At 32.4% G+C, this 27,447-nt stretch overlaps 1 protein-coding gene across 11 annotated transcripts in view; it reads left to right on the forward strand.

The window, feature by feature from the left end:
* Positions 1–27,447, forward strand: part of LOC139503691 (titin-like) — a 284,829-nt gene that overhangs the window by 235,910 nt on the left and 21,472 nt on the right. For all 11 annotated transcript variants that reach the window (XM_071293518.1, XM_071293519.1, XM_071293520.1 and 8 more), the window contains 40 exons: positions 298–603; positions 1,077–1,682; positions 1,958–2,263; positions 2,501–3,133; positions 3,417–3,722; positions 4,088–4,390; positions 4,953–4,985; positions 5,716–6,021; positions 6,694–6,999; positions 7,318–7,617; positions 8,826–9,131; positions 9,455–9,760; positions 10,866–11,168; positions 11,494–11,799; positions 12,231–12,533; positions 12,858–13,157; positions 13,428–13,733; positions 14,101–14,406; positions 14,652–14,957; positions 15,261–15,566; positions 15,913–16,218; positions 16,672–16,974; positions 17,197–17,502; positions 17,956–18,258; positions 18,713–19,015; positions 19,279–19,584; positions 19,741–20,046; positions 20,332–20,631; positions 20,906–21,211; positions 21,402–21,513; positions 21,875–22,047; positions 22,319–22,609; positions 22,940–23,263; positions 23,519–23,609; positions 23,829–24,029; positions 24,345–24,486; positions 24,725–24,924; positions 25,277–25,475; positions 26,272–26,310; positions 27,166–27,349. In XM_071293518.1, coding sequence (XP_071149619.1) covers positions 298–603; positions 1,077–1,682; positions 1,958–2,263; positions 2,501–3,133; positions 3,417–3,722; positions 4,088–4,390; positions 4,953–4,985; positions 5,716–6,021; positions 6,694–6,999; positions 7,318–7,617; positions 8,826–9,131; positions 9,455–9,760; positions 10,866–11,168; positions 11,494–11,799; positions 12,231–12,533; positions 12,858–13,157; positions 13,428–13,733; positions 14,101–14,406; positions 14,652–14,957; positions 15,261–15,566; positions 15,913–16,218; positions 16,672–16,974; positions 17,197–17,502; positions 17,956–18,258; positions 18,713–19,015; positions 19,279–19,584; positions 19,741–20,046; positions 20,332–20,631; positions 20,906–21,211; positions 21,402–21,513; positions 21,875–22,047; positions 22,319–22,609; positions 22,940–23,263; positions 23,519–23,609; positions 23,829–24,029; positions 24,345–24,486; positions 24,725–24,924; positions 25,277–25,475; positions 26,272–26,310; positions 27,166–27,349 — 11,148 coding nt within the window. The remainder of the gene's footprint in view (positions 1–297; positions 604–1,076; positions 1,683–1,957; positions 2,264–2,500; positions 3,134–3,416; positions 3,723–4,087; positions 4,391–4,952; positions 4,986–5,715; positions 6,022–6,693; positions 7,000–7,317; positions 7,618–8,825; positions 9,132–9,454; positions 9,761–10,865; positions 11,169–11,493; positions 11,800–12,230; positions 12,534–12,857; positions 13,158–13,427; positions 13,734–14,100; positions 14,407–14,651; positions 14,958–15,260; positions 15,567–15,912; positions 16,219–16,671; positions 16,975–17,196; positions 17,503–17,955; positions 18,259–18,712; positions 19,016–19,278; positions 19,585–19,740; positions 20,047–20,331; positions 20,632–20,905; positions 21,212–21,401; positions 21,514–21,874; positions 22,048–22,318; positions 22,610–22,939; positions 23,264–23,518; positions 23,610–23,828; positions 24,030–24,344; positions 24,487–24,724; positions 24,925–25,276; positions 25,476–26,271; positions 26,311–27,165; positions 27,350–27,447) is intronic.

Genomic DNA, 27,447 nt, shown 5'->3' on the forward strand with positions numbered 1-27,447 from the left:
GTTGAAGTGGATTTGTGCTACTTACTATCCAACAGTTGTATTTAGAAATTGTAGAAAAATTTTAAGAGCTAAATTGAAACATTTTTTTTTTATACTAAAGACTAAAAATATTCATGCTATGTGCCACATGTGCTTAGAACCTGAAAATTTGGATAAGATAGTCATCATACAGTTACAGTTAACACGTCTGTTTTTCCTGCCCTGGTTTGTTCCCTTTTTCTCATGCAAATCTTAATATTCTATTTTCATTAAGAAAATAAGAAATTTGTTTAGTATATAAAGAGATATTTTTTTCAGACAAACCAAGTGCACCTGAAGGTCCTTTAGATGTGTCAGATTTAACAGAAAAATCTGCTGTGTTGTCTTGGAAACCACCAAAATCAGATGGAGGCTTGCCTCTTTCTGGATACATTATTGAAAGGAAAGACAACAAACGTTCTAACTGGGTCAAAGTTGACAAAGTTTCACCAGAAACAACAACCTACAAAGCAAACAACATGTTTGAAGGAAACTCATACACTTACCGTGTTCTGGCTGAGAATAAGGAAGGAATCAGTCCAGCGCTTGAAACAAAGGAATCCATAAAACCTACAAAACAAGCAGGTAAATATAAGTACATTCACTTAAATGGAACTTATTTTTATGTTTGAATTTTTTGGATTAGTCTTAAATATTGAACTATATAGTAAAAATATGTTCTTGAAATTAGAAAAAAGGAAATGTGAGACATTGAGACAGCAAACTCGATGACACATTATCAAATGACATCTATAGGTCAACATACTGTTCCAATAAAAGACAGATGATTAAAATAATTTCTTTTACTCCACAATCTTAATGAGAAAACAAATCATCAGAAAAAAAATCAAACTTTTCAAATCTTGAGAGAAATTATTCTTATTGTCTACAAATGAATTGCAAAGTACCTAGATATCTATTTGATATTCTAATACTAAAAAATAATTTTGTTTTTCTTATGAATTTCCATGAGTGAAACTGATTCATTGTTTTAAGTTTATTTAAAGATAAATATATTTTATGATATAAAACATCTTTTTTTTTTTACATTTTAACAGCTGTTCCAGAATCACCAAGAGGCCCACTGAAGGTCTCCAACATCAAACCAACATCATGTGACCTTACATGGAAGTCACCTGACAATGATGGCGGAGCACCAGTTGTTGAGTTTGTCATTGAATCTTCAACAAATGGAGAGGACTGGATCCCAGTTGGAAAAGTAAATAAATTTAGCAACACTTTCACTGTTAAAGAACTTGAGGATGGTAAACAGTACAGCTTCAGAGTTTGTGCTGTTAACAAAGTTGGACCAAGTAAACCTCTGACTTCAGATTCAGTTAAAATACAAAAAGCACCATCAGTTCCTGAAAAACCAGAAGGACCACTAGAAGTTACAAACATTAATAAGGATTCCATGACATTGTCATGGCAACCACCAACATCAGATGGAAATTCACCAATCACTGGTTACATCATTGAAAAACGTGAACCCTCTAGAAACTTATGGTCCCCAGTGAAACGTGTCAGTGGAGATGTGACATCTTGTGTTGCTGACAAACTCCAGGAAGGAAAGGAATATATCTACAGAGTCACAGCAGAGAACAAAGTGGGTCAGAGTAAGCCACTGGAATCTGACAAACCTCTCAAGGCCAAGAGTCCTTATGGTAAGTATTGCTATTAGACCCGAAGAGACTTATACTAAATGCTTAAATTTCTCAAAAAAAGAATATAAAAATTAAATGCCTGTACCAAGTCAGGCATATGACAGATGTTATCCATTCATTATATGTGTTTCAACTTTTGATTTTACCCTTTGCCTAGGGACTGTCACTTTCCATTTAGAGTTTTCCTTAGAGTTATGTATTTTTGTTATTTTACTTTATCTTTTGTTGAAAGTATGCTTTTTAAACAGTTATGGAAGATACAATTCTGTTTTCAGACAAACCATCAGCACCTGAAGGTCCAATAGAGATCACTGATGTAACAGAGAAATCTGCTGTATTGTCATGGAAACCACCAAAGAGTGATGGAGGATCACCACTAACAGCTTACATCATAGAAGGTCGCGATTCAAAACGATCAACATTTAAAAAAGTGGGAGAAGTTTCACCAACATCCACAGAATTTACTGTCAGAGATCTGGCACTAGGAAATGAATATATCTATCAAGTCATTGCTGTAAACAAAGAAGGACAAAGTCCACCATTACAGACCAAAGACAAAGTCAAACCAACCAAAAAGATCAGTAAGTGTCTTCAATTATATTGACAAATAACATAATACAAAAGTTCTAATATACATAGGTTTTCAAGAATAAAATCTTCAAGGTCATACATACATTATAATAAATCATAAAAATAGGACCAATGGAAGTGGATATAACATTGACTGTAGAAACTAGTTCAATATTGAATCATGGTTGGTCTAAGATTAAAGATACACATGATGAAATGCATGGTAAATATTTTGTTTATTATTACAGCTGTCCCAGAATCACCAAGAGGCCCACTGAAGGTCTCCAACATCAAACCAAAGTCATGTGACCTAACATGGAAGTCACCTTCACAAGATGGCGGAGCACCAATTGTTGAGTTTGTCATTGAATCTTCAACAAACGGTGAGGACTGGATCCCAGTTGGAAAAGTAGATAAATTTAGCAACACCTTCACTGTGAAAGAATTAGAGGATGGTAAACAGTATAGTTTCAGAGTTTCAGCTGTTAACAAAGTTGGACCAAGTACACCTCTGACCTCAGAGGCTATTAAAATAGAAAAAGCAGCGACAACTTCAGAAAGACCTGAAAAACCAGAAAAACCAGAAACACCTGAAGGACCACTAGATGTCAAGGACATTCAAAAAGATTCAATGACATTGTCATGGCAACCACCAAAATCAGATGGAGGTTCACCAATCACAGGTTACATCATTGAGAAACGTGAACCCTCTAGAAACTTATGGTCCCCAGTGAAACGTGTCAGTGGAGATGTGACATCTTGTGTTGCTGACAAACTCCAGGAAGGAAAAGAATATATCTACAGAGTCACAGCAGAGAACAAAGTGGGTCAGAGTAAACCACTGGAATCAGACAAACCTAACAAGGCCAAGAGTCCTTATGGTAAATTTTTAAATAAGTGTTTTAGATTATCATAACAACTGCATCAATATACAGGGAGTTTTCCTTAAAAGATAATACTTAAATGTAGCATGGATTTTGTAATAAATCATTTTAGTGTCAGATCTCAGATATTGCTTTGATTATAGTTAATTTATCATAGTTTAAGTTATGTATTTGCAAAGTGTCAATTTAAATACACAACAGAACATAACAATTATTTTAACTTAAACTTATTGCAGTTTCAATCTTAACTAGTATATTTAAAGTGTTTTTTTTATTGAAGACAAACCATCAGCACCTGAAGGTCCAATAGAGGTCACTGACATTACTGAAAAATCTGCTGTATTGTCATGGAAACCACCTAAAAGTGATGGAGGTTCACCACTCACAGCCTACATTATAGAAGGACGTGACACAAGACGATCAACATTTAAAAAAGTGGGAGAAGTTTCACCAACATCAACAGAATTTACTGTCAATGATTTGGTCCTTGGAAATGAATATGTCTTCCAAGTTATTGCTGTAAACAAAGAAGGACAAAGTCCACCATTACAGACCAAAGACAAAGTTAAACCAGTAAAACAAATAAGTAGGTGTTTTTATCTAAAAAATTCAACATATATTGAAAACTTGCCCCCTTTTTCTGTGCTGTATGTTAAAAAACAAGTGAAAAAAACACAGATTCAAATTGCATGTAGGAATACAGATGTATTAATTTATTTACAGAATTTTTTGCATTTTTTATATTTGATTTACACTTGCATATTTTCTAGTTCTTCCTTTTGGGTGATATTTTAGTTAAATTTGGCTTATTGTTCAAAAAATTTGTTCATATTTTATTCTGACAAAAATTGAAGTCAATAAGTTTTAAATATGTATTGCTTGGGAACAATACTTATATATTAAATATTGTGATGTGGATAATATTACTAACTTTTACCTATATAATTTTAGGCAAACCAGGAGCACCAACTACCTTGAAAATCACAAAGTCTGGAGTTAATTTTGCAGACCTAGAATGGGGTAAACCTAAATCAGATGGAAACTCTAAGATTACTGCCTATCACATCAGAATGGCCAAAGGTCAACCAGACAACTGGACAGATGTAGCTAAAGTAAAAAATTATGATGAACACTACACTGTAAAAAATCTAGAGGAAGGTGTAGACTATTACTTTGCTGTGGCAGCTGAAAATGAGGCTGGAATTGGAAATCAAGTGGAAACTGGTGAAGCGATCAGACCAGCTAAACCAAAACGTAGGTTTCATTTTTCATTTATTGTTCCATTCTGAAAATAATTTCAAATAATTTAATTTTGGATGAAACACGTCTTCTGATTGGCTGACGTTATTTTGTTATGAGCCCATAGACATAATTAAGTCATGTGACCGTGACGTCATTATCGTTTTTTCATGGATTTCTACGGTTTAAAATGGAATTTAGAATTAAATTATAAGAAATGACTGTAATATTTTTTCTGTCTATTCGAAATAACATAAAAAATGTGGTGCACACTGTTAAATAACCCGCTACGCCCGTTATTCAGTGTGCACCAAATATTTTATGTTATTTCTTCATAGACAGAAAAAATATTACTGTCGTTCCTTAAATTTTTTCTCAGCAATTCATCACCATTTCAGATAAATTAAATTTAAATTATTTCGAAATCTGGATATAAAAAGAAAATCTAGAAAAATATCATTTCATAATGTCAAAGGGATGACATCAAATTAGTTTATAAGGGGATAAAACCTTTTGGTTCTACGATCATTCCTGATCAAATCTTCTACTAGAATTTAAATATTATTAAATTTTTTAGAAGAAACTCAAGTTCCAGATAAACATAATAAAGGTATGAAATAGTATAGAACAACTTTAGATAGATTTTAGCTTTAAAGAATAGAGTATTTTTAGATCTGTAGCTTTAAAGCATACAATTTTTATAGAAAAGTAGCTTTAAAGAAAAAAATCATACAAGTAGTCTTAGTGCTGTAGCAAGTATTAAAAATTTATAATTTGATTGAAAAATCTGTGATGCTTTGATCTGTTAATAATTAGATAGAAATACAATGTCTTGAATTAAATTTTTGTCATGCCAGAAAAATAAGGGTTCTTTAAATCATAGATGTTTTGACATGTTATCTGTCAAGTTGGAATATTAATGTTTTTATTGGGAATCACTTCTTTGCTTTAGTAGATGAATTTGCAAACAGTTTCTATACTAGTAGAACTAGGTATAAAGAAACCGTAAATTTATTTTAGTGTATCTTGCCCATCCATTCTTTATTTAGCTTTTTCTGAAAGTTTAAATAGGGTAGTATGAAAATAGAGATAACTCTTTATCTATTTGTCCTTTGAAAATTAAAAAAAAATGTAAAGATATATATTATACTTTGAGGTTTTGTCTCTGTAGCAGCTATTAGAGGTTTGGTCAAATTGCCAACAAGATCCCTTATTACAAGTTTAAAAACTGTGCCATCTTTGATGTTAAAGAGTCAAATGACACTTTCATAAATCCATATTTTGCTTAAATTAACAAGTTTCTCCTATTTAACTTTTTGTAAACTGATTTTTATTTGTAGAAAAACCAGCAGCACCAAAAGGCCCACTAGAGGCTTCTGACATTTCAAAGAACAAAGTAACATTGTCATGGAAACCAAGCCCCAAAGATGGTGGCTCACCAATCACAGCCTATATTATTGAGAGCCGTGAAAATAGAAGAGGAAAATGGCTGCCAGTAGGAAAATGTGAAGATGATACTTGTACATTTACTGTTGATAAACTGAAGGAAAAACAAGAATATTACTTCAGAGTCTGTGCTGAAAATGTTGTCGGAAAATCTGACTACCTTGAAGCACCAAAAGCCATCACACCAAAGACCCCAGAAGGTAAGATCACGTTCTGTTTGGTTATGTCTTGCTGTGTGAAAAGATTGTGTTTATGAGGAAGCAATGAATAAATTTTGTGCTAGCTGTAACGGGAACAAAAAAAAACCAATTTCAGCTGAGAGATACTTACAAAAAGGAAGTTGATTTGACAATCTGTTGATCTAACTAGCTAATGTTTATTGATTGAAGTGTGTATTTTTTTCTAACTTTTAATAACTTAACTGTGTAAGTTTGAAGCAGCATTAAACTACCGGTATGTTCAAAATCTTCAGTTAGATTATCTGATAATTAATTACTTTTTTATCAACAATACAACATGTTCTTTTATAAAAGTTCATTTTTAAAATTACATAATGAAAAAAAGATATATCCTGTCTGAAATTATGGTTCGTTTTTTTCTGGTACAAAGTGATTCTTTACATTTTATTTGGCGGAAAACTTTATAATTTATAACTTTAAAAATTATACCAAAACAATTAACATAGGCAAAAAAGATATTTCAGAATGAGGGTTGGATCTTTTTATGGCTTTTAATTGCCATTTCTTTACTGAAGAACTGTGACTTTATTTCATATTAGATTTTATTAAACATTCTAATGTGCTGTTGCTATATTTTGAGTGTGTTGTTTAATTCTGCTAACATTATTGCTATTTTTGCTGCTTGCCATTTAGCTGTGCCGTCTGCTCCCGAGGGACCACTTGTCATCAGTGATGTCACACATAAGAGCGTAGTGATCTCATGGCGACCACCAAAGAGTACTGGAGGACTTGAACTGACTGCTTACATCATAGAAAGACGAGATGTCAAAAAGACATCCTGGGTTAAAGTAGATAAAATAAAGCCTAAGATAAGAACCTACTGTGTACAAAAGCTTGCTGAAGGAAATGAGTATTATTTCCGAGTATTTGCAGAAAACAAGAAGGGATTGAGTGAACCTTTACAGTCTACGGAGGCTGTTTTGATTTGCCGTGATGCAGGTGTTTGCCTTTTGTTTGCTTTTTATCTTTTTGTATGGTTTAAGCATTCAACTTTTAACAAAGTTACCGTACTTAATTTGTCTTTATCATCTCATTACAAGAAATATTATTATATTGTTCTTTATAAGGCTCATTTTTTAATACATTGAAGTTTTTAAAATTTATTATTAATTAAAGTTAAAGAAATTCATAAAATGAAAATGTTGTTGTTTTATGATCATCAAATTAATTATTTTTAAGTCAATAAATTGGACTCACATAAACAAAGAAACATTACATTAATGTGGCTTATTGTAACCAGTCCAATTTTACTATTAGGTCCACCCTCTGCGCCTGTAGGACCAGTCCAATTCACCGTGGTAACTGCTGATTCTGCTACATTTAATTGGTCACCACCAAGAGAAGATGGAGGCAGTCCTGTATCAGCTTACAGAATCCTATTATCTATGGATGACTCTGATTGGTCAGAAATTACCAAAGTGGATAAATATGTCAAAGAATACACATCAACCAAACTTGAGGAAGGACACAACTATGTGTTCCGTATCATTGCTGTCAACAAAGTTGGAGAGAGCAAACCTTTGGAATCTGAATCTGTAACTCCAAAGAAACAAGCAGGTAAGTGATTCAAAAAAAATTTGATTGTTACAAATAATTCTCATTGTCTTCAAATAACAATTCACTCTCAAAACACTTAACTGCAGTGAGACAAATTTTTTAAACATTATTGCTGATAACATTTTGTTACGCATGATATACTTCATGGTCGTTTGTTTATGTGTTACATATTTATTTTTTGTTCATTTTTTTACATAAATAAGGCCGTTAGTTTTCTCGTTTGAATTGTTTTACATTGTCTTATCAGGGCTTTTTATAGCTGACTATGCGGTATGGGCTTTGCTCATTGTTGAAGGCCGTACAGTGACCTATAGTTGTTAATGTCTGTGTCATTTTGGTCTTTTATGGATAGTTGTCTCATTGGCAATCATACCACATCTTCTTTTTTTTATATTCATGCTCCAATTAAGTTAGATTACCTTGTATTCATTTTTGAACAGCAGTACAACATTACCATAAGTTTATTAAACTGAAATGATGACATTAATAATTAGTTAACCTTTAAAGTGCAATCCCCTACAAACATGTTTTGACACTTTATTAGATTTCACATATTAAGGTGGCTCATGGGTACAAAAATTTTAGCAAAAAATTAAACCTTTATTTTTTCATTACAAATTTTATTTATTACACTATTAGTTGTTACTTTATGATATGGTACAAAAAACAACCCAAACAAATTATTTGGTTTGGCCCCAGATGACTTTGAAAATTGAAAAAGCTCCAAATTATCTCCCTTTGGTGCAAAAATGCCATTTTTTGGCCTTAAATTTGAAATATCTTTTTTAACTCATCGGTGACCTATATTTTTTATTATTGTTTTCAAATAAGCTGTACATAAACTAAATAATTGTAAAATTTAAGCGATTTCTTATATTAGGTTATTTTTTTATTTCGATATTTCCTCTTTTTCTCCTATTAGTTCAACAGAAAAAAAGGACATTAACAAAAATGTATGCTTCTTCTAGAGGCAGATTTTAGCTTAAATGAACGGTGACCCCATTTTTTTATTTCATTTTTCTTTTAAGTATATGATAAAGTTCATTTATGAAAAAATATAGCGAAATCCTATATTAGAAAAAAAAATTCATTTATACCCAGGAGCCCCCTTAAGTAAAACTTTTAAAAAAAAAATATTTTACAAAAACATAATGTTTCATCTATTCATTTCAAAAAATATATGATGTCTCATTTTATATGAATTATAGGTAAACCATCTAAACCAGTTGGACCTATCAAAGTACTTGATATCCAGCGAGACTCAGTCACCATTGAATGGCAAGCACCAGTAACTGATGGAGGTTCTCCACTCAAACTTTACATCATTGAGATGAGAGAGGCCAAACGTAACACATGGAAGAGAGTTACTACAATTGAACCAAACATAACAAGTTATTGTATGCAGAAATTGTCAGAAAATGTGGACTATTTCTTCAGAGTGTTTGCTGAGAACAAAATTGGTATCAGTGAACCATTGGAAATGGACCAACCAATAACAATCAAGAGTCCTTATGGTAAGATTCTATTTGCTGGCTAGTAGGAATGTACATAGGAAATGATGATATGTACATGCATATAAAAAAATAATAAAACCATGCATAGCCTAAATAAATACTGTCATGCTTAAAACACATGGCTCTGTACACATTTTGCAATAAAATTGGGAATATGATTGAATAAATTTGTGATGTAAAATATGTATTTAAAAAAAAAGAACAGAAAAAAATAATTCAAATATCTTCTTATGATTTGTTTAATTTTCTAAATATTAGGAAAAACACCTACTTAAGAATGCAATAGAATTGGTAACCAATGAAATATTTATTATAAATTTTAGAAAAACCATCAGCACCTGTGGGACCACTTGAAATCTCTAATGTCACACTGGATTCTGCATCATTGTCATGGAAACCACCAAAGAATGATGGTGGAACCCCTCTAACAAAATACATCATAGAGGTCAGAGACACTCGTAGAGCACACTACACAAAGGCAGGCGAAGTCAAGCCAGAGGTCACAACTTTTACTGCTGGAAAACTTCTGCTTAACAATGAATATATGTTCCAAGTGTCTGCTGTAAATGCTGAAGGTCAAAGTCCACCATTGACCTCAGACAAAACTGCTAAACCTACAAAGAAACTCAGTGAGTCTTTAAATGATTGAAACTATTAAATTTGTACTAAAACTTTGTCTAGTTATAAAAATTATTGCTATTTAAATTCTTGCATATTAACATTACACAGTCAATCGTTGTTTTGCATTTGCGCCAATCTGCATTTCATTTGCACCGATTTTTTCTTTCATTTGCACCAATTTAACTTTTCATTTGTGCCGATTTTTTACAGGTAAAGTACAGGTGAATGTTATATTTCATTTATCCTCATTGACCTCTCCCATTAGCCAGTTGTACAAATGATATGAATTGTCAATCATAACATGTTTATGACTATTGTCCTCTGCTCACAACGGGGAGGTGGAAGTACGATGTTGAGTAGGATAAATCAATTTAAACGCATTATGTTTACATACTTTAAAATAAAAAAGTAAAAACCTAAGATGAAAGCACTCTGTTTTTACTAAAATGATGTATTAAAAATTTATTTAAAACATTAAAATCCATAAAAAATGGAATATATTAAAACCATAAATCTGTTCTTGCCCGGTATTTATAGACAACACATCAAATATATGTGATTCCTTTCTTGTGATTCAGTCTCTTCTAAATTTGTCGAAAAAAACGAAGTTCATCTTTTCTTTCTCTGTCTTATGTACTGATGAGGGCATTTCAAAGAGTTCGCATTTTAACAGACATAATGGCCTGGATTTTTTTTAACTTAAACATAAGTAAACAGCGTTTATAACCAAATTTTACCAATATACATTCAAGGTATAGTATATGTACAAGTATTTACTCGCCTGTGTTAAACTGTAAATGCAATTAGTAGCAAATATAAAGTCGGTGCAAATGTAAAAATGAAATTAGAGCAAATGAAAGAATGGCAATTTTAAAAATCATCGCAAATGTCATAAGCCCCAGTCTATATGAGTTCATTCTTTCAAAATAAGAACTATTGTTTTGTTTGATCTTTATTTTGTTATTTTACTTTTCATCTACAGGATAGCTCAATAAGATAGCTATATTTTTCTGGTAAATTCATATTCTCTGTTTATGTGTTCTCTCTGACAAATTTTGCTTTAGATAAAAAGAGGACATGAATGTTAGAATAATGGTCATTTTATGTAAACAGGTCCCCCATCACCACCACAAAATGTCAAGGTCACAAAAGTCAGCAAGAATACTGCCCATCTTGAGTGGTCTCCTCCTGTCAGTGATGGCGGCTCTAAGATCCGTCGTTACCAAGTCTGGAAGAGAGTAGAGATGACCGAAGAGTGGGTCAAGGTCACAAAATTAGAGCAGTACAAGACCAGCTATGTAATCACTGACCTTGAATATGAAGTGACCTATGTTTTTGGTGTCACAGCTGAGAACGATGTAGGAGTTAGTGAGAGATGTGATACTGACACTTCTACCAAGATACAGAAACCATTAGGTAATTAAGCTCTTATAACTTAGAGAAAAGGAAAAAGGGACATATTGTTTTAATAACATCAGCATTTTCAAATTTAACTGATGAGTAACAAGAAAAAAAGTGATTAAATATAAAAATCACAAATAGTAACCAAATTCAATTAAAGTTCATTATATCATCACAATAATTTTAATTTGCATTAAAAATTACATGTAAGTAAAGAAACATGAATTTTATCCCAAACTGTTCACAGTCAAATTTGAGCAAAAAGCAACACTTGAATTGAATTTTGACATGAGTTTGTTTTATGGTCTGTCTTAACCAGATGGTATTATTAACATTACAGAGGCACCATCACAACCAGTTGGTCCACTAGAAATATCAGACATTGACAAAACAAAAGCCAAATTGTCATGGCAACCCAGTGAGAAGGATGGTGGATCACCCATCACTGGCTACATTATTGAAACACGTGCAGGATTAAGATCTACTTACACTGAGGCAGGAACAACTAAACCCAATGTTACAAACTTCGAATTGACTGGACTAAAAGAAGGACAAGATTACTTTGTACAGGTCAAGGCCATCAATGAAGTTGGACCATCTAAACCTTTAGATGCTGAAGCCTCCTTCACTGCCAAGAGTCCATACTGTAAGTGTTGAGTTTTTCATGTATTTCATCCTTGTTTTATCTGTATCTTATTTTGAACTTTGAATAATTTGTTTTTATCACACAACTGTTCTATTGGTGCTGAATCACATTCAATCTAATTTCATTTCTATATAACTTGATTTCTGATTACTTAATAGGCAGTCAGGGGCATGTCAGTGATGAGTGTTGCTTTGTAGCATATCACATAGCCTTCTCTATAGTATTTGAAATGTTAAAGTTTCCAAAGGCTTACAAGTTTTCGTGAATTGGGTAGATTAGATAATGCTTTCCTAACCACACATATAGATGGAATTCTAAGTGAAAGTAAAGAATTTAACCATTGATTTTTCTAATAGATTGAACTGTGAATTAAGAAACAATTTTCAGAACATAGAAAGATAAAAATAAATGATGACCTTTTGTACTTGTAGCTGTACCATCCTCACCAAGAGATTTCAGTGTCAAAGATTCTACAAGAACAACTGTTACTCTGACCTGGAAAGCACCAGAATCAGATGGAGGACGACCAATCAAGATCTACTTCCTGGAAAGGAAGGAAAAGAAGTTTGGACCCTGGGTCAAGGAGAGAAAGATCAAGGCACCAACAACAGAGTTCACTGTTGAGGGACTACGTGAGGGTGTGGACTACTATTTCAGATTGTCAGCAGAAAATGATGAGGGTTCCAGCAAACCTGTTGAACTTTCCCAAGTCATACAACTTAAAAAACAACCAAGTAAGTTTTAATACTATTTTTTTTCCATGAAATACAACCCTTTGGAAATTTGAGGGAAATTAGATTTTTTGATAAAAAATATAATTTGATAGAATTTTAATGTATAATTTTGGGAAAAGATAATGAAGGTAGTAAATAATAAAAATGTTCTACAACTAAATTGTATGCAACAACTTTACTTTAAAGTCATTTAAACATCGTGGAAATTCTGTTAGATTTTATGATGAATATTTAATTCCTCATTGTTACATGTAATGTTGAGATCCTACAAGTGTTGCCATTGGTAGCATAATTATGTATTTAATTTGGCTTTTTTTTAAATAGTTGTGCCAGACATGCCTGTTGGACCAATCAAGTTCACCCACATTGTTGAAACTGGTCTCACATTAGAGTGGTCACCACCAAGAAACAATGGAGGAGCTCCCATTACTGGATACAGACTTGAACTGACCATTGACAGCAAGATCTGGACAGAGGTCACTATTTGTGATGGTCAAACTACTAAGACAAAAGTCAGTGATTTGACAGCTGAGCAAACTTATAGATTCAGAGTCATAGCCATTAACAAAGTTGGAGATAGTAAACCACTTGAATCAGCAGAAGTAACTCCAACTAAACCAAAAGGTTTGTAGATTTCTGTCTTCTTTGGAACTTATGTTATAATGTTTTCTCCAAAATTGAACAATCAAGCAGAAAATATGAAATAATTCTTCATCTTTGGAACTTTTTATCAATAAAATATATTTTCAAATTTTATTATTTTTGAACTATAAAGCAATCAATTAGGACTATCTTGGTGAGCATTGTAAGGGTAGGAATATTCTACTGTTTTCTTGATAAATTCAAATTATTTTACCGTACCTTTAGACCTTATATGTTTTATGTTTGCTTCAGGTCCACCAGGCCCACCAACACATCCTTTGATTGGAAAAATATTGTCACGTGACTCTGTAGAGTTGTCATGGCAACCTCCACAGGAAGATGGTGGTTCACCAATCACAGAGTATCTTGTGGAGAAGAGGGATGTGCAAAGATCTATGTGGTCTAGAGTTGAAAAGACAGATGGCACCACTTTGAAACTTCTTGTGAAAAATCTGGATGAAGGAAAAGAATTTTTCTTTAGAGTATTTGCTATTAACAAACATGGACAGAGTGATGCTCTAGAAATGCCTAAACCAATTATGATGAAGAGTCCATTTGGTAAGAAGCAAATTTTATAAACAAAATTTTTAGAAAAGGATTTTTGTGTCATAAACTCTCTATTTTTTTGTATTTTTAGGATTAACTTTTGTTAACTTGAAGAAAACATGGGTACACAAAATATAAACAAGAATTAGAAAAATACTTCTTTTGTTTTTTGTTTTTTAAGAATAAACAGTTCCAATAAGCTTTCTTTGCCTACATAAATCAGTTATGAATATGACTAAAAACAGCAACATAACAACAAGAAAAATCACAGAAAACATAAATTTGATAAATGTCAAGTTACAGTCTCCAATGAAAAACGAGTGAATGGCATGAAATCCATCCAAATCTGAAAATATTAAACAATTTACTATTTTAACAGATAAGCCATCAGCACCAGAAGGACCTCTGAAGTTCTCCAACCTGACAGAGAATTCTGTAGAATTAACATGGAAACCTTCCAAATCTGATGGAGGAACTCCGATTACCAGTTACACCATAGAGATCAGAGAATCCAGACGCTCAATGTGGGGAAAGCATGGTACTGTTGATGCAACAACTACCAAATTCACTGCTAAGAAATTAGTAGTAGAGAATGAATACCTCTTTAGAATCAAAGCTATCAATGCTGAGGGAGAAAGTCCACCATTAAATGGAGAGGAATCTGTCACTCCAAAACAGAAACTTGGTAAGAATCATTATATGTAATTAGGTTATGATAAGTGAAACTTTAGTGTTTTCAAATAAACTGAAAATAATTATTCATAATACACATATGGATGAGTAATCTAAAACTAGTTCTTGACATTTATGTGCAATGTTCTAATGAAACAAGAAATAAAATAAATGTTTATTAAAGTATATATATTATAAAAGTAAATAGAAACAAAATTTCAGATACATTTTCATTGATTTGTCAACACTGTTTTATAGATTGTCCTGGTCCACCCAAAGACCTTAAAGTCAGCAAAATTGATGAAAACGAAATCACAATTGAATGGAGACCACCCAGTAAAGATGGTGGATCAAGAGTTAAGAAATATCAAATTTACATCAAATCAGAGTCTACAGAGGACAAATGGATAAATATTGCAACTGTTGATTCATTCAAAACTTACTTCACAATTCTTAAACTAGACCCTAAGAATAAATATTACATTGGTGTGACTGCTGTAAATGAAGTTGGCGAAGGTGATATGGCTGAGACTGACAAAACCTACTCACCAAAACAACCAATCAGTAAGTTTGTTTGTGATCAGATGACCTTTTATGTAAAACTGACAGATTTCTTCTGAATCAAAAGATGTTTTTCATTCTAATTTTGACATAACTCTTTATTTGTTGATGTGTTAATGTTGTAAGATGATATAGTAGGAATATTGAGTCACCTTTTTATGTCCTGCCTATTATATCGTGAGCTATTAAACTTTTCAGTCCTGTGTCCCTGTCAATCTTTATTTCCATCATGTATCATGTTGAAATTTTTATATTAAGAAGTTTTAGTGCTTACAATGATGTAAAATTTTATGAAACTATTTTTAGAACCACCTTCACCTCCTGTTGGACCATTAGAGTTCAAGGACATCCAAAGGTCATCTGTAACAGTATCCTGGAAACCAAGTGAAGATGATGGTGGATCCCCTGTAACACACTATCTTGTGGAGAAGAGAGAGAAAACTAAGAGCACCTGGAGCTACCTTGAAAAGATAAAATCTACTACAACTAGGTACACCATGACACACCTAATAGAGAAGACAGAATACTTTGTTCGTGTGAAATCAGAGAACAAAGCTGGTTTATCTGAACCATTGGAAGGACAGGAACCAGTTATTCCAAAGAATCCATTCAGTAAGTTGTCACTTAAAACATTAAGTTATATCATATCAAAGGGAAGCAACTGATTATTATCAAACTCTTAGATTTACTTCAAATAAAGAAAGCAGTAAGGGTAAACTGTTTTTGTAGCAGAGAAGTCAAAATGAATCAAGGTCAGTTCATAATTGGAAATTATGTAGTTTCCTATTGTTTCAGGGAATACCTAATATAAAAAAAGCTGACTGTCAGTGAGACAATTGTCAACCAGTGTTCAAATAAGGGATGTTAGCAGTCATGTTTAAAAGCAAGATTTTCATTTTTGCCATTTAAATTTCAGTGAAGTTGTTGATATTTAAGTCTTTACCTTTTTTCTTTTTAGATCCACCAGATATGCCAGAAGGACCACTTAAAGTATCCAATGTCACAGCCAGGTCTGCTGAACTCTGCTGGAAAGCACCAAAGAGTGATGGTGGTAAACCTATCAAACGTTATGTGGTAGAACAACGTGACTTGAAGAGAAACAATTGGTACCAAGTGGACACAGTACGTCCAACAGTACATACACTGACCCTTGATAAGTTAAATGAGGGCAATGATTACATGTTCAGAGTTGTAGCCGAGAATGATGAAGGAAGGAGTCAGCCACTGGAGACCACAGAACCTGTAACACCAAGAAGAGCTCCAGGTAAGGATTATCTCCCTTAGATTGTAGAAAAAATTGAAATAGATATGGGTTTGTGAAATAGATAAAAAAAAAAAAAAAAAAAATTGGGAAATATCATTGAAGCTGTTATTTGTAATTGTTCTCAAAAAGATCTGCAACCTTTTTCATAATAATTTCTTTCAAATACAAATTGTAATTGATTCTAGTCCTTTTTTCAGGATTTTGTATGTGAATATAAAAATCACTGAGAGAATCATAATAATTTCATGTTCTAATTTATTATTTGGATAAACGTTTACAATTGTGTCAAATTAATTCCCTCTATTTTTAATGATCTTTAAAGACTTTGAATCTATTTTTTGCTAAAAGAATGTTCTTTCATTACATATGAAGGCTGGAAGGTAATGTAACGGTCATTTACTTATTAACATTTAAACCTGCAAAATGTAATGACACATTATATTTTACTTACAGTGAAACCAGGCAGTCCAGGCAAAATTAAGGCTAGCAATGTTACTCCAGACTCTGTGACTTTGACGTGGAGTGCACCAAATGATGACGGTGGCTCCCCTGTCAAGAAATACATCATAGAGGCTAAGGATGGAAGAACAGGAGAATGGGCAGTAGTAGCTGATGTACCATCCAAAGTCAGCCAGAAAACAATACAAGATCTAGAGGAAGGTGTTGATTACATGTTCCGTATCAGTGCTGTTAATGACATTGGCCAAGGTCGTCCTACAAACTTGGACAAATCAATCAGACCAATGAGACCTTTAGGTTTGTATAACATTAAATTGTTTGGCAACATTTGTATGCTTTTACTTATTCTTTAAGTTTTCTTTGGTTTAAAGCATTTAACTTCTATTTGCAGAAAATATCAGACATGCTGAATTTAGAAAAGATGAAGAAATATTACACAAGATAAGATGAATAAATGCTTCACAAAAAAAGATGAATAAATGCTACACAGTGGTAAGAAATGTTTGATTTATATTGTAGAAACACCTGATGCTCCCAAAGGACCACTTAAAGCCTATGATATCAAGAAAGATTCCATATCATTGTCATGGCAACCACCTGAATATGATGGTGGAAGTCCACTAACAGGATACATCATAGAAAAGTTTGACAACAAAGTAGGAGGTTGGATGAGAGCTACAAGACTGACACCTGATGTCACAGATTACACAGTGACTGGACTCACCCGAGGACGGGAGTATAACTTTAGAGTTTACGCCGAAAACAAACTAGGAGCCAGTGAACCAATAGAATTACCAGAAGCAGTAATTGCTAAGAGTGATATAGGTAAGAGAGAATGATAAATACATTATTTGTACTTTTAAGTAACGTTTTAAGCCCAGTAGCTGATTACGTTCAAACAACTGGTAAACATCTACCCTACCTCAACCTGAAAGGCTGAATTGATTACACAGGATTATCAAAATGAATTACAGCCATTTGCAATAAGATGAACTTAATCACCTATTTGTGTTAATTTTAAAATAGTATGATTGTGCTGAGATTTCTACCTTACAATTGACTTTTTCTGACCCCAGTATAATATAATTGATAAAAAATGTAGCATAAATTGATCCAAATAGATATAAAAAAAAACATATAATGAAATAAATTTAGATCTACATTTAACTTTATTGTAGGTAGAGATACAGTACATGAATTTTGTTTCAAATATGAATTATCCTAATTCAGTAAATAAATGTGTTTTAAAAATTTACTACTGAGATTATTACTTTTCAGATGTACCATCAATACCAAGAGCCCTTGAAGTAACAGAGGTGACTGAAGACAGTGTGACCTTAGAGTGGTCTCCACCTGAATCTAATGGTGGCGCTCCAATCATTGGTTATCCCATTGAAAGGAAGGAACCAGGCAAATCTCAGTGGATCAGAGTAACCAGAGTAGAACCTGATGTCACATGGCATACTATCAAAAACCTACTAGAAGGAAGAGGATATATATTCCGTGTTTATGCAGAGAATGCTGAAGGATTGAGTGAACCTGCTGTTATTGACAAAGCTGCTGTTCCAGAAAGACCACTAGGTATATAGTCATTAATCATATCCCGCTTTGAAAAAGAAGGGGTATACTGTTTTACTTCTGTCCATCCATCAATCTGACCATCCGTCCAATTAATATTTTTCATCACATCTCTTTCAAGAACTTCTGAAATTTAGTTTCAGGGTTTATATAAGTCAGCTAAACCATGTGATGTGTTTTCATATTCATCACTCAACAACTTCCTGTTTACCTAACATATTTTGGCTGGAGTATCATCAGTGAGCTGCAGCTTGCAGTTTCACTTGTTTCGAAATGATTTTATTTTGAATTTGCATATAAAATAAAGGCACCATATGACTTACAGATATGGTTTACTATAAATATTTTATTGAACAATGGTCAATACTTTTATAAAACACTCAGGTTAAATGAATAAGTTATTAAATAAGGTAACTTTGCTGTCAGTTATAAATAATATGACTTTCATATTTTATAGAACGTCCATCACCACCTGAGAAATTGGAAACTATGGCTATCGAAAAAGACTCCATCACAATCCGCTGGAAGAAACCAAAATCTGATGGTGGTGCTATCGTCAATGGTTATATCATTGAACAGAAAGATGACAAATTTGGTGACTTTACAAAGGTCAAGGATGTTGGTAGTACAGTACATATATATAAGGCCAAACATCTATTAACAGATAATGAATACATGTTCAGAGTCAAGGCCAAGAACTCAGTGGGTGTAGGAGAACCTGCTGAAATCAAGGCTATTATACAACCAAAGAAAGTTATTTGTAAGTTTAATCAATTAATGCTTTAAGCTGTAATAAAAAAAAATCATCAAAGATTGAAATATATCAAATGGATAAAAAAAAAAACCAGGGTTTTATGTACATGCAATAATCAGGGAATCCAATAATTCATTAGTAAAAACTAATTTTTATCATTGCTTTTATGGTTGTTCTACATCTTGATGCTTGCTGGATCATTTTAAATAATTAGCTTTAAACATCCATTTCCTGTTATCATACAAGTACCATTTCATTTTATTTTGTAGCAAAACCATCTAAACCAAAAGGACCACTTGGAGTATCAGATATAACAGAAGATCATGTTAAATTATCATGGCAACCACCAGAAAAAGATGGTGGATCCAATTTAACAGCTTACATTGTTGAAAAAAGTGAAGCTCAACTTCCAAGATGGCTGAGGGTTGCTAGACTAGCACCAGATACATTGTCTGCAGATGTTGACAACCTGATAGAGAAGAAAGATTACTATTTCCGTGTCATGGCTGAAAATGAGGCAGGAATTGGACCTGCTTTGGAAAATGACCAAGCAATTGCTCCAAAGAGTAAATATGGTACGTTTTGTCATTTTTTTACTCTTTTTTTTCAATTAAATTGTTTTATATCAGTAATGCTATTTATTACAAAAACAAAATAAGGAGTTCATGGAATAATGTCCAAGACTTCACTATATTGATGCTTTACATGTAACATTTGCTTTGGATTTTCAGGCCCACCAGGTCAACCCAAAGGTCCATTGAAGGTTAAACCACTTACCAAGGACAGTGTTACCTTGGACTGGAAGCCTCCTACAAGTGATGGTGGATCACCTGTCACATCCTATTCTATAGAGAAACGTGAAGGTACCAGACACACCTGGTTCCATGTTGCAAACACCAGAGGAACTGCTACTGACTACACAGTGACTGGTTTAACAGAGAATAAAGACTATGCTTTCAGAGTGTATGCTGAGAATCGTTACGGAAGAAGTCAACCATTAGAGTCGGACCTAATGGTTGCTCCCAAGAAAGTTATGGGTATGTATTCAAACATTTGATTTAATCCTAAAATCAAGCTGACTTTGTTTCTGTTATCAAGTCATTTCAAACAGGTGTAACATATTTTCTGATTTAAGTTGTGATATTTTTGAATATTTTACTATTGTTGGTTGATGACAGTTAAAGACATCATTTTAATCCATTTTACTTTGATATATTTGCATTCAGTTTTATTTAACTCACTAAATTATGAGTGATTGGTCTAAATGAAGTAATTGATACTTTTTTATTACTCAATAAATTGACTGAACTTTTTCTCTGTAGAGCTACCATCACCTCCAACTTCCTTAAGAGTCAAGGACGTAACTAAGGACTCTTTGACCTTAACCTGGGAAGCCCCAGATTCTGGAAAGAAAGGACTTACTGGTTACACGATAGAGAAACGTACACCTGACAGTGAACACTGGGAACGTGTAGCTCGTGTTCCTCCTCTTATCAAAAGCCATCATATAAGTGATTTACCAGAAGGAGGCACATTCTATTTCCGTGTGTTTGCAGAAAATTCAACTGGCGTTAGTAGTCCAGCTGAGTTAAAGAAACCAGTAGAACTCAAAGGAAGAAAAGGTAAACTTAGGATATAGTAGAATTGTAATTCTCCAAGATAATTTCTACCCTCACCAAAGTATTTGAATGAAGATTCTGAATAAAATAAAAAATATTAATAATATTAAAAAGATCTGAAGATTACTAATTACGTAGAGGTGTCCAATTTTAGTGTGTAAAGGTATTAAATCTGTTTACAGTTAAAATGTATGGAAAAAAGAAAAAGGGAGAATATACTAGTTATTAAAATATGTTTATAAAATATTTTAAAAGTGTTTCTTATTTTTCTTCTCAGATCGTCCAGGAGCACCGCCCAGTGCACCAGAAATAACGGCACTTGGACCCAAATTTGTAGAGTTATCATGGCAACCACCAGAACATGATGGAGGTTCACCAATCATTGGTTACATGTTAGAACGTCAAGATGTAGCCGGTAGAACATGGATGCCAATTAACAAAGTACCAATATCGGACACAAAGTACAAAATTAGTAACTTATACGAAGATATTCCATACCGTATCAGAGTCAGAGCTGTGAATGACGAAGGAGCCAGTGAACCATCTCCTGAAACTGAACAGTTTTACTGCAGGGAACAGAAAGGTACTGTTTACAAGTGTTAAATTACCCAAAACTACTTAATACAACATTATCATTTCTCATGGTATTATATGTTGCAAGTTAATAACATTTCTAAAAAATAAATGTTTAGACTATAGAACCCTGTTATTCATTTTACTACCAAATTGATCATTAATTAAGTGTTATAATGTTTTAACTTGTACTATTTTAGTGATGGAAGCTCCTCAATTCTCCAAGAAGATTGAAGACCTGTCAGCTATAGATGGAAAAGAGGCCAAATTTACCTGCGAAGTCACTGGTCTACCTATACCAAATGTTTCCTGGTTCGTATTATAATAAATCTCATAAAGTGCTTGTCTTTTGACATAAGTTAACCTTAGGATTTGTCTTATTCCAGGATAATAAGAATAAACATTACATGAATAAATGTTTTTGGTATAGTTTTTTAGATTTAATCATTTGGAAAGATAAAAAAGATGTTTGAAAACTGTGCTGTATATGGCAAAATGATAATTTAAATTTGATCACTGTAAGAAGAGTTAGTAATTGAAAAGGTTTTTTGTGTATTTACCACTGATAAAATTGATCATCTATGTAAATATTTTTGTTGAATTTATGTTGCTGGACTGCTTACTGAATATTCATGACCTCCTTTCATTGAAATATGGTTTTTATATGAAATAGGTACAGGAATTACCGAGAGGTATTTACTGGTAGACACTACACCATCAAGAGTGAGAACGGTGTCCACACACTAATCATCAAAGATGTGGAGGAAGGTGGCGATTCTACCATCGAATGTGTGGCAAAGAACCGCATGGGATCAGCCACAACCAAGGCTAGGATGGAAGTTCTAGGTACATATATTACCAGTTTCATTTTTCTGTTTCAAACGGAAAATAACGTACATCTGTTTAAATTTTAAAAGAGTATAGAATTTTTTAATCAGAATTTACATTATAATTTCATTTCTTTAATATCTTCTTATACCTATAGAAAGAAATTTCATACTTAGCAAACAATATATTTCTATTTCACAAATTAATAGAAAGTAATTTAGAAGGAAAAGAGTGAGGTAGTGTGAAAGAAAGGAATGTCATACTTAGCAAAATATGTCTTTGTTTTCAGTACATCCAAAAATTGTTGAAATACCACCTAGATACCTTGATGGACTATACATCTGTAAAGGGGACACAATCCAGGTCAGAAATCAGTATCGTGGCAAACCAGAGCCAAACGTTACATGGTCTGTGGAAGGAGAAGTTATTGAACGTAAACGTCGTGTTGACATTAAAGTGACACCTAAACACTCAACTCTGACTATTAATGATTCAGAAAGACCAGATAGTGGAACATACAAAATACAGGTGGAAAACAAACTTGGAAGTGACTCTCTTAGTATACCAATCAAGGTTATAGGTAAGTTTTTAAAAACTGATAAAATATACATATCTTACTTTATATGATGTTAACCTGTCAGCTGTGCTTCTCCTGATACTGTTGTAATATAACTCATATGTATGCTTCCTCAACAAATGTACAACGCAATGTAATGTAAATAAATGTTTTTCTGTATACCTTTGGTCAACTTAGGTGATACCAGAATAAAATGATGCATATAAGTCATTGAAACTTTTAATTTTCAACTTCAAACATGTCAACTGTTTTCAAGTCAGAATACTGTCATATTCAGAAATGTAAATTTGAAATATTGGAAGTTTTATTGATTTATGCTTGACTTATTAACAGAACGTCCTGGGCCACCAGAAGATAAACCAGTCATTACTGGTGTCAACAAGTTTGCCATTAAGATGACCTGGAAGGAACCAGAAGACAATGGTGGTGCTCCAATCACTGGTTACATTGTAGAGAAATGTGATGTACAAACCGGAGCATGGAGACGTGCAGCTACATCTAAAACACCTTTCTCTGCTGTCGATTGTCTGGAGGAGTTTAAAGAATACAAGTTCCGTGTTTTAGCTGAGAACATGATTGGAATCAGTGAACCAGGGCCTGAATCAGACGTAATCCTAACAAGAGAACAAGTGCCTGATGTCGACTATGACAGCATGTGTAAGTTCCATAGAGGACAATGGAAGATTTTATATAAAAAAATTGATATATTCCTTTCACTTTATTTTGAATACATTTTAAATTTGTTTCAAAACATTGTAAAACATCTTTTAGCTATAAGAAAAACTTTCTACATACAACTGTTATTCAGTTTTGTTTTGTATTAGTAAAATACTTTTTATACCATCAAGGGAGATAAATGTCATCTTGTTTTTTCTTACTGGTTCTTTGATATATGATTTGGGTTTTTTTCAGATGACGCCAGCTTCAGAGGTAATAATGTTAACCCAGACCGCATTAAAGGTGACGTCCTTGGAAAATACATCATTTGTGAAGAAATTGGACGGTGAGAGTTTACACTTGTTTCATAGCATTAATTTTATACTATATAATATATATTTCTTAAATTATTTGACTTCAATAATTCATTATTATTTTTTAATTTCAGTTGTCTATTTATTTTTCTGGCATTATAAACTCATTGATTAACCAAAAAAGACTGACGTATTATTCAAGAGAAACTTTCTTTTCAGCAATGTTAATATTTTTCTTTATGTATTTTTAGTGGAGCATTTGGTGTTGTACACCGTGCCATTGAAAGAGCAACCAATAAGAACTGGGCTGCCAAATTTATTCGCTGTAAACCACACGAAAAGGAGATTGTGAGACATGAAATAGACATCATGAATGAACTACATCATGCTAAACTCTTACAATTACATGAAGCCTTTGACCAAGCTGGAGAAATGGTCACCATCTTAGAATTGTAAGTTTGTAAAGGAAATATATGTAGAAGCATTAGATGGGGTTAAACATTCATATTGTTTTGCTACTATTTCTGTATGACAATAACGTCAAAATAAATACAAGAAATTACCCAAAAATTATTAGACAGTAAACCAGACCACACACACCAACAACAACAAACATATTATGTAAAAATAAGATTTTTTTCTTCTGAGAAAGTGTGCTCATCAACTTTGGTTCAGCCAACAGATATGTGGAGGACAAAATGTATGAAGCCAATTTAGTATGATAATTCCAACGATTTTGAAATAAATATACTTCTTATACTTTTCAGGTTGAGTGGTGGTGAATTGTTTGACCGACTAGTCCAGGAAGACTTTGATTTCACAGAACAGGACTGTATTACCTACATGAAACAGATCTGTGAGGGTGTCAGACACATGCATAGACAGAACATCCTACATCTTGACCTCAAAGTAAATGTTGCATTTAACCAAGTTTAAGAATATTTTATGAACATGTATTATTCTTTGTTAAAATTTGATAATTACATTTAAATAAGTTGTATCTGAAGCAATGTAATGCATTCTAAAAAAAAACCAACCAAAAGTAGTTTAATTTTATTTTTTTTTGCTCAAAATCAAAACATGATTATATATTTTTCTCTGTTCTTTGAAGATGAAGTTTTCTGATTTTCTAATTATAATATTTCAGCCAGAAAATGTGATGTTTGTTACCAAGGACAGTAATGATCTAAAGATTATTGACTTTGGTTTGGCCCAGAAATTAGAGGAGGGAAAAACCGTCAAAGTACTTTTTGGAACAGCTGAATTCTGTGCTCCAGAAATCATTAGCTTTGAACCAGTCTCCTTCTCTACTGACATGTGGGCTCTTGGTGTTATGTCATATGTTATGTAAGTATGCCATTTGTTTTGGGACTTTCTGTTTTGAATTTTCCTTGGCGTTCGGTAATTTTGTTATTTTACTTTTTACACTGACATGTGGCCACTTAGTACTATAGGTATATTACATTGACATATTGGGAACTTGGTGTTATGTTCTGTCATGTCATGTAATTATGTGTTTAATGTCATAACAAAAAATATATATATATAATAGCATGGTTGTTATTGAATAAGATAAAATCCAGTATTCATAAAGTATAATTATCAAATACTTTTGCTTGTATCTTGCTTCTTATTTTTAGTATCTCTGTTCAGTGTTTATTTTATACAAACCATAACCAATCTCTTTTCTATTTTACAGTCTAAGTGGATATTCTCCTTTCGCTGGAGAGAATGATTTAGACACCTTTGCTAACATCACACTTGGTGACTTTGACTTTGAAGATGAGGTATGGAATGACATATCTGATGATGCCAAAGACTTCATCCAGAAACTAATGTTGAAGGACAAGAGCGATAGATTGACAATTGATGATGCTCTAGCTCATCCTTGGCTCAATGTAAGATCTATGTGCATTATCTTCTTTCTATTTTTGTTTAGTTGTTGTAATTAATTCCCCTCCATATAATAAGTGAGGTTCCTGATTGTTATCAATTTTAGAAAATACACTTTAAATCTATTATAGTGGTATCATTCAAAGCTGCTGTAGAAATAGTGATGTGAAAGTTAAATTTAAACCACCATTTTGCTTTGAACAGATTTTTTCAAATACTATTTTGAAAATTCATGGATTTATATATTTTTAATCTGTCCATTTATTTTTTTATTTGACATTTTTTTCCTCATCAGGAATCTCAACTTTTGGTGTGCTTTTGCTTTGTTTTAGTTCCCATCTTATCACTGCTAATTATCTCATTCATTTGTCTTCATTCTTTTTCCTCTTTCTTTTTTCTATATTCTCTTACAAAACATTTATTTATTTGAACTTTATTTTTTATCTTTTAAATATCTTATATATATATTTTATTTGTTTTGACTTTTTTAAAAACTTTTTTTTCCATACCAATACTTATATTTTTACTAATCTTCATTGACCTGTATTTTAGTATTCTATCAAAGTTTAATTCATTCAATGTTAGAAAGCTCAAATTTTAAATGTTTAATTTTAAATGCAATAGATAAATGAAATATGTTTGTAATACTTAGATAAAGACACACATTTGCTGCATATGCTTTCATCATACTTTACATGTACTATAGAAATAGTCCTAGACATTAATACATTGACCATGTAAAGAAGTAAATAATTAATTAGATAAAACGCTAGCATTAATATCCTGCTGCTGCTTTTTTAGCCAAGAGAACCTAAAGATGATGCCAAGACTCTCAAGCATGTGAGTATATGCTGTTATTGCGCATTTTATCAACTGTTCAAACAACTACTGTAAATTCAGAAATTATTGCATGCACTTATTATTGCGATTTTGTCATTTTGGACTTTAATGCAATTTTAATTTTTGCGATATTGAGAAAAATTCTGTTTAATTCATAAACATAAGTTCAAAATGCGAGTTTAAATTACCACAATTATAACCCTCTCACATTTTTCGCAATAATAAAACGTCGCAATAATTTCTGAATTTGTAAAAATATGTATGGTTATCTCCCTTTAAAAGGAGTTTTTAACAAAAAGTTAATACTGATACAAACATTAATACATACAGGTATTATATAACACAACTCATCAGTTTCTGAATACTACCTTCTAAATGTTTTTTGTCTTTGAATATTTTGTAGGAGAAATATTTATTGAATATTAGAGTAACAGTACCAATTTTAAGCTTTATTTTTTTAGTTCATGTTTTATAAATGCATGTTTTTAAAAGATAGAAAAACACATATTTGTTATACATCATCATGGAAAATAAATTCACAATATCTCATTACTCAATAAATGTAAAATCTTTTGATTTTGACAATAGTTTTTAATTGCTCCAAAACCTGAGTGCCTGATCTGTTTTTCGCAAGAAGTGAGGTTTATTGTCTTTGTGTTTATAATATTTGTTAACTCATCACTATTAGTTATGTTTTCTAAATACAAATATGAAGAAAACGATGGTCAAACTTTATAATTCTTTACTGAATCATAGATATTGATATCGTCTAACTTTGATGTCATATCACATAATAATGTATACAGGTTTTCATTTTATCTGTTTCTTGATGAATCTTTTTAAAACTTAATGCAGGGTGCTGCGGAGAAGAAACTCACAGGCAAGAAATTGTCAACACTCCATCACAAAGACTACCATGACAAACATAGACACAAGGAAGATGACCTTGACCTATTACCCATTGGTAAACTGTCCAGAAATAGCGCCATCTTCAGGAAAGAAGGAGATGATGGTGTATTTGCCAGGAATCTTGTAATGGGTAAGCTTTATGTACATAACAAAAATTGATAATTTGCAACTTCAAAACTGTTATTAAAGTATTGTTAATAGAAATCATTCTTACTTAAATTTTCCTCA

This window comes from Mytilus edulis, chromosome 14 (assembly GCF_963676685.1).
Source record: "Mytilus edulis chromosome 14, xbMytEdul2.2, whole genome shotgun sequence".
Classification (NCBI taxonomy): domain Eukaryota; kingdom Metazoa; phylum Mollusca; class Bivalvia; order Mytilida; family Mytilidae; genus Mytilus; species Mytilus edulis.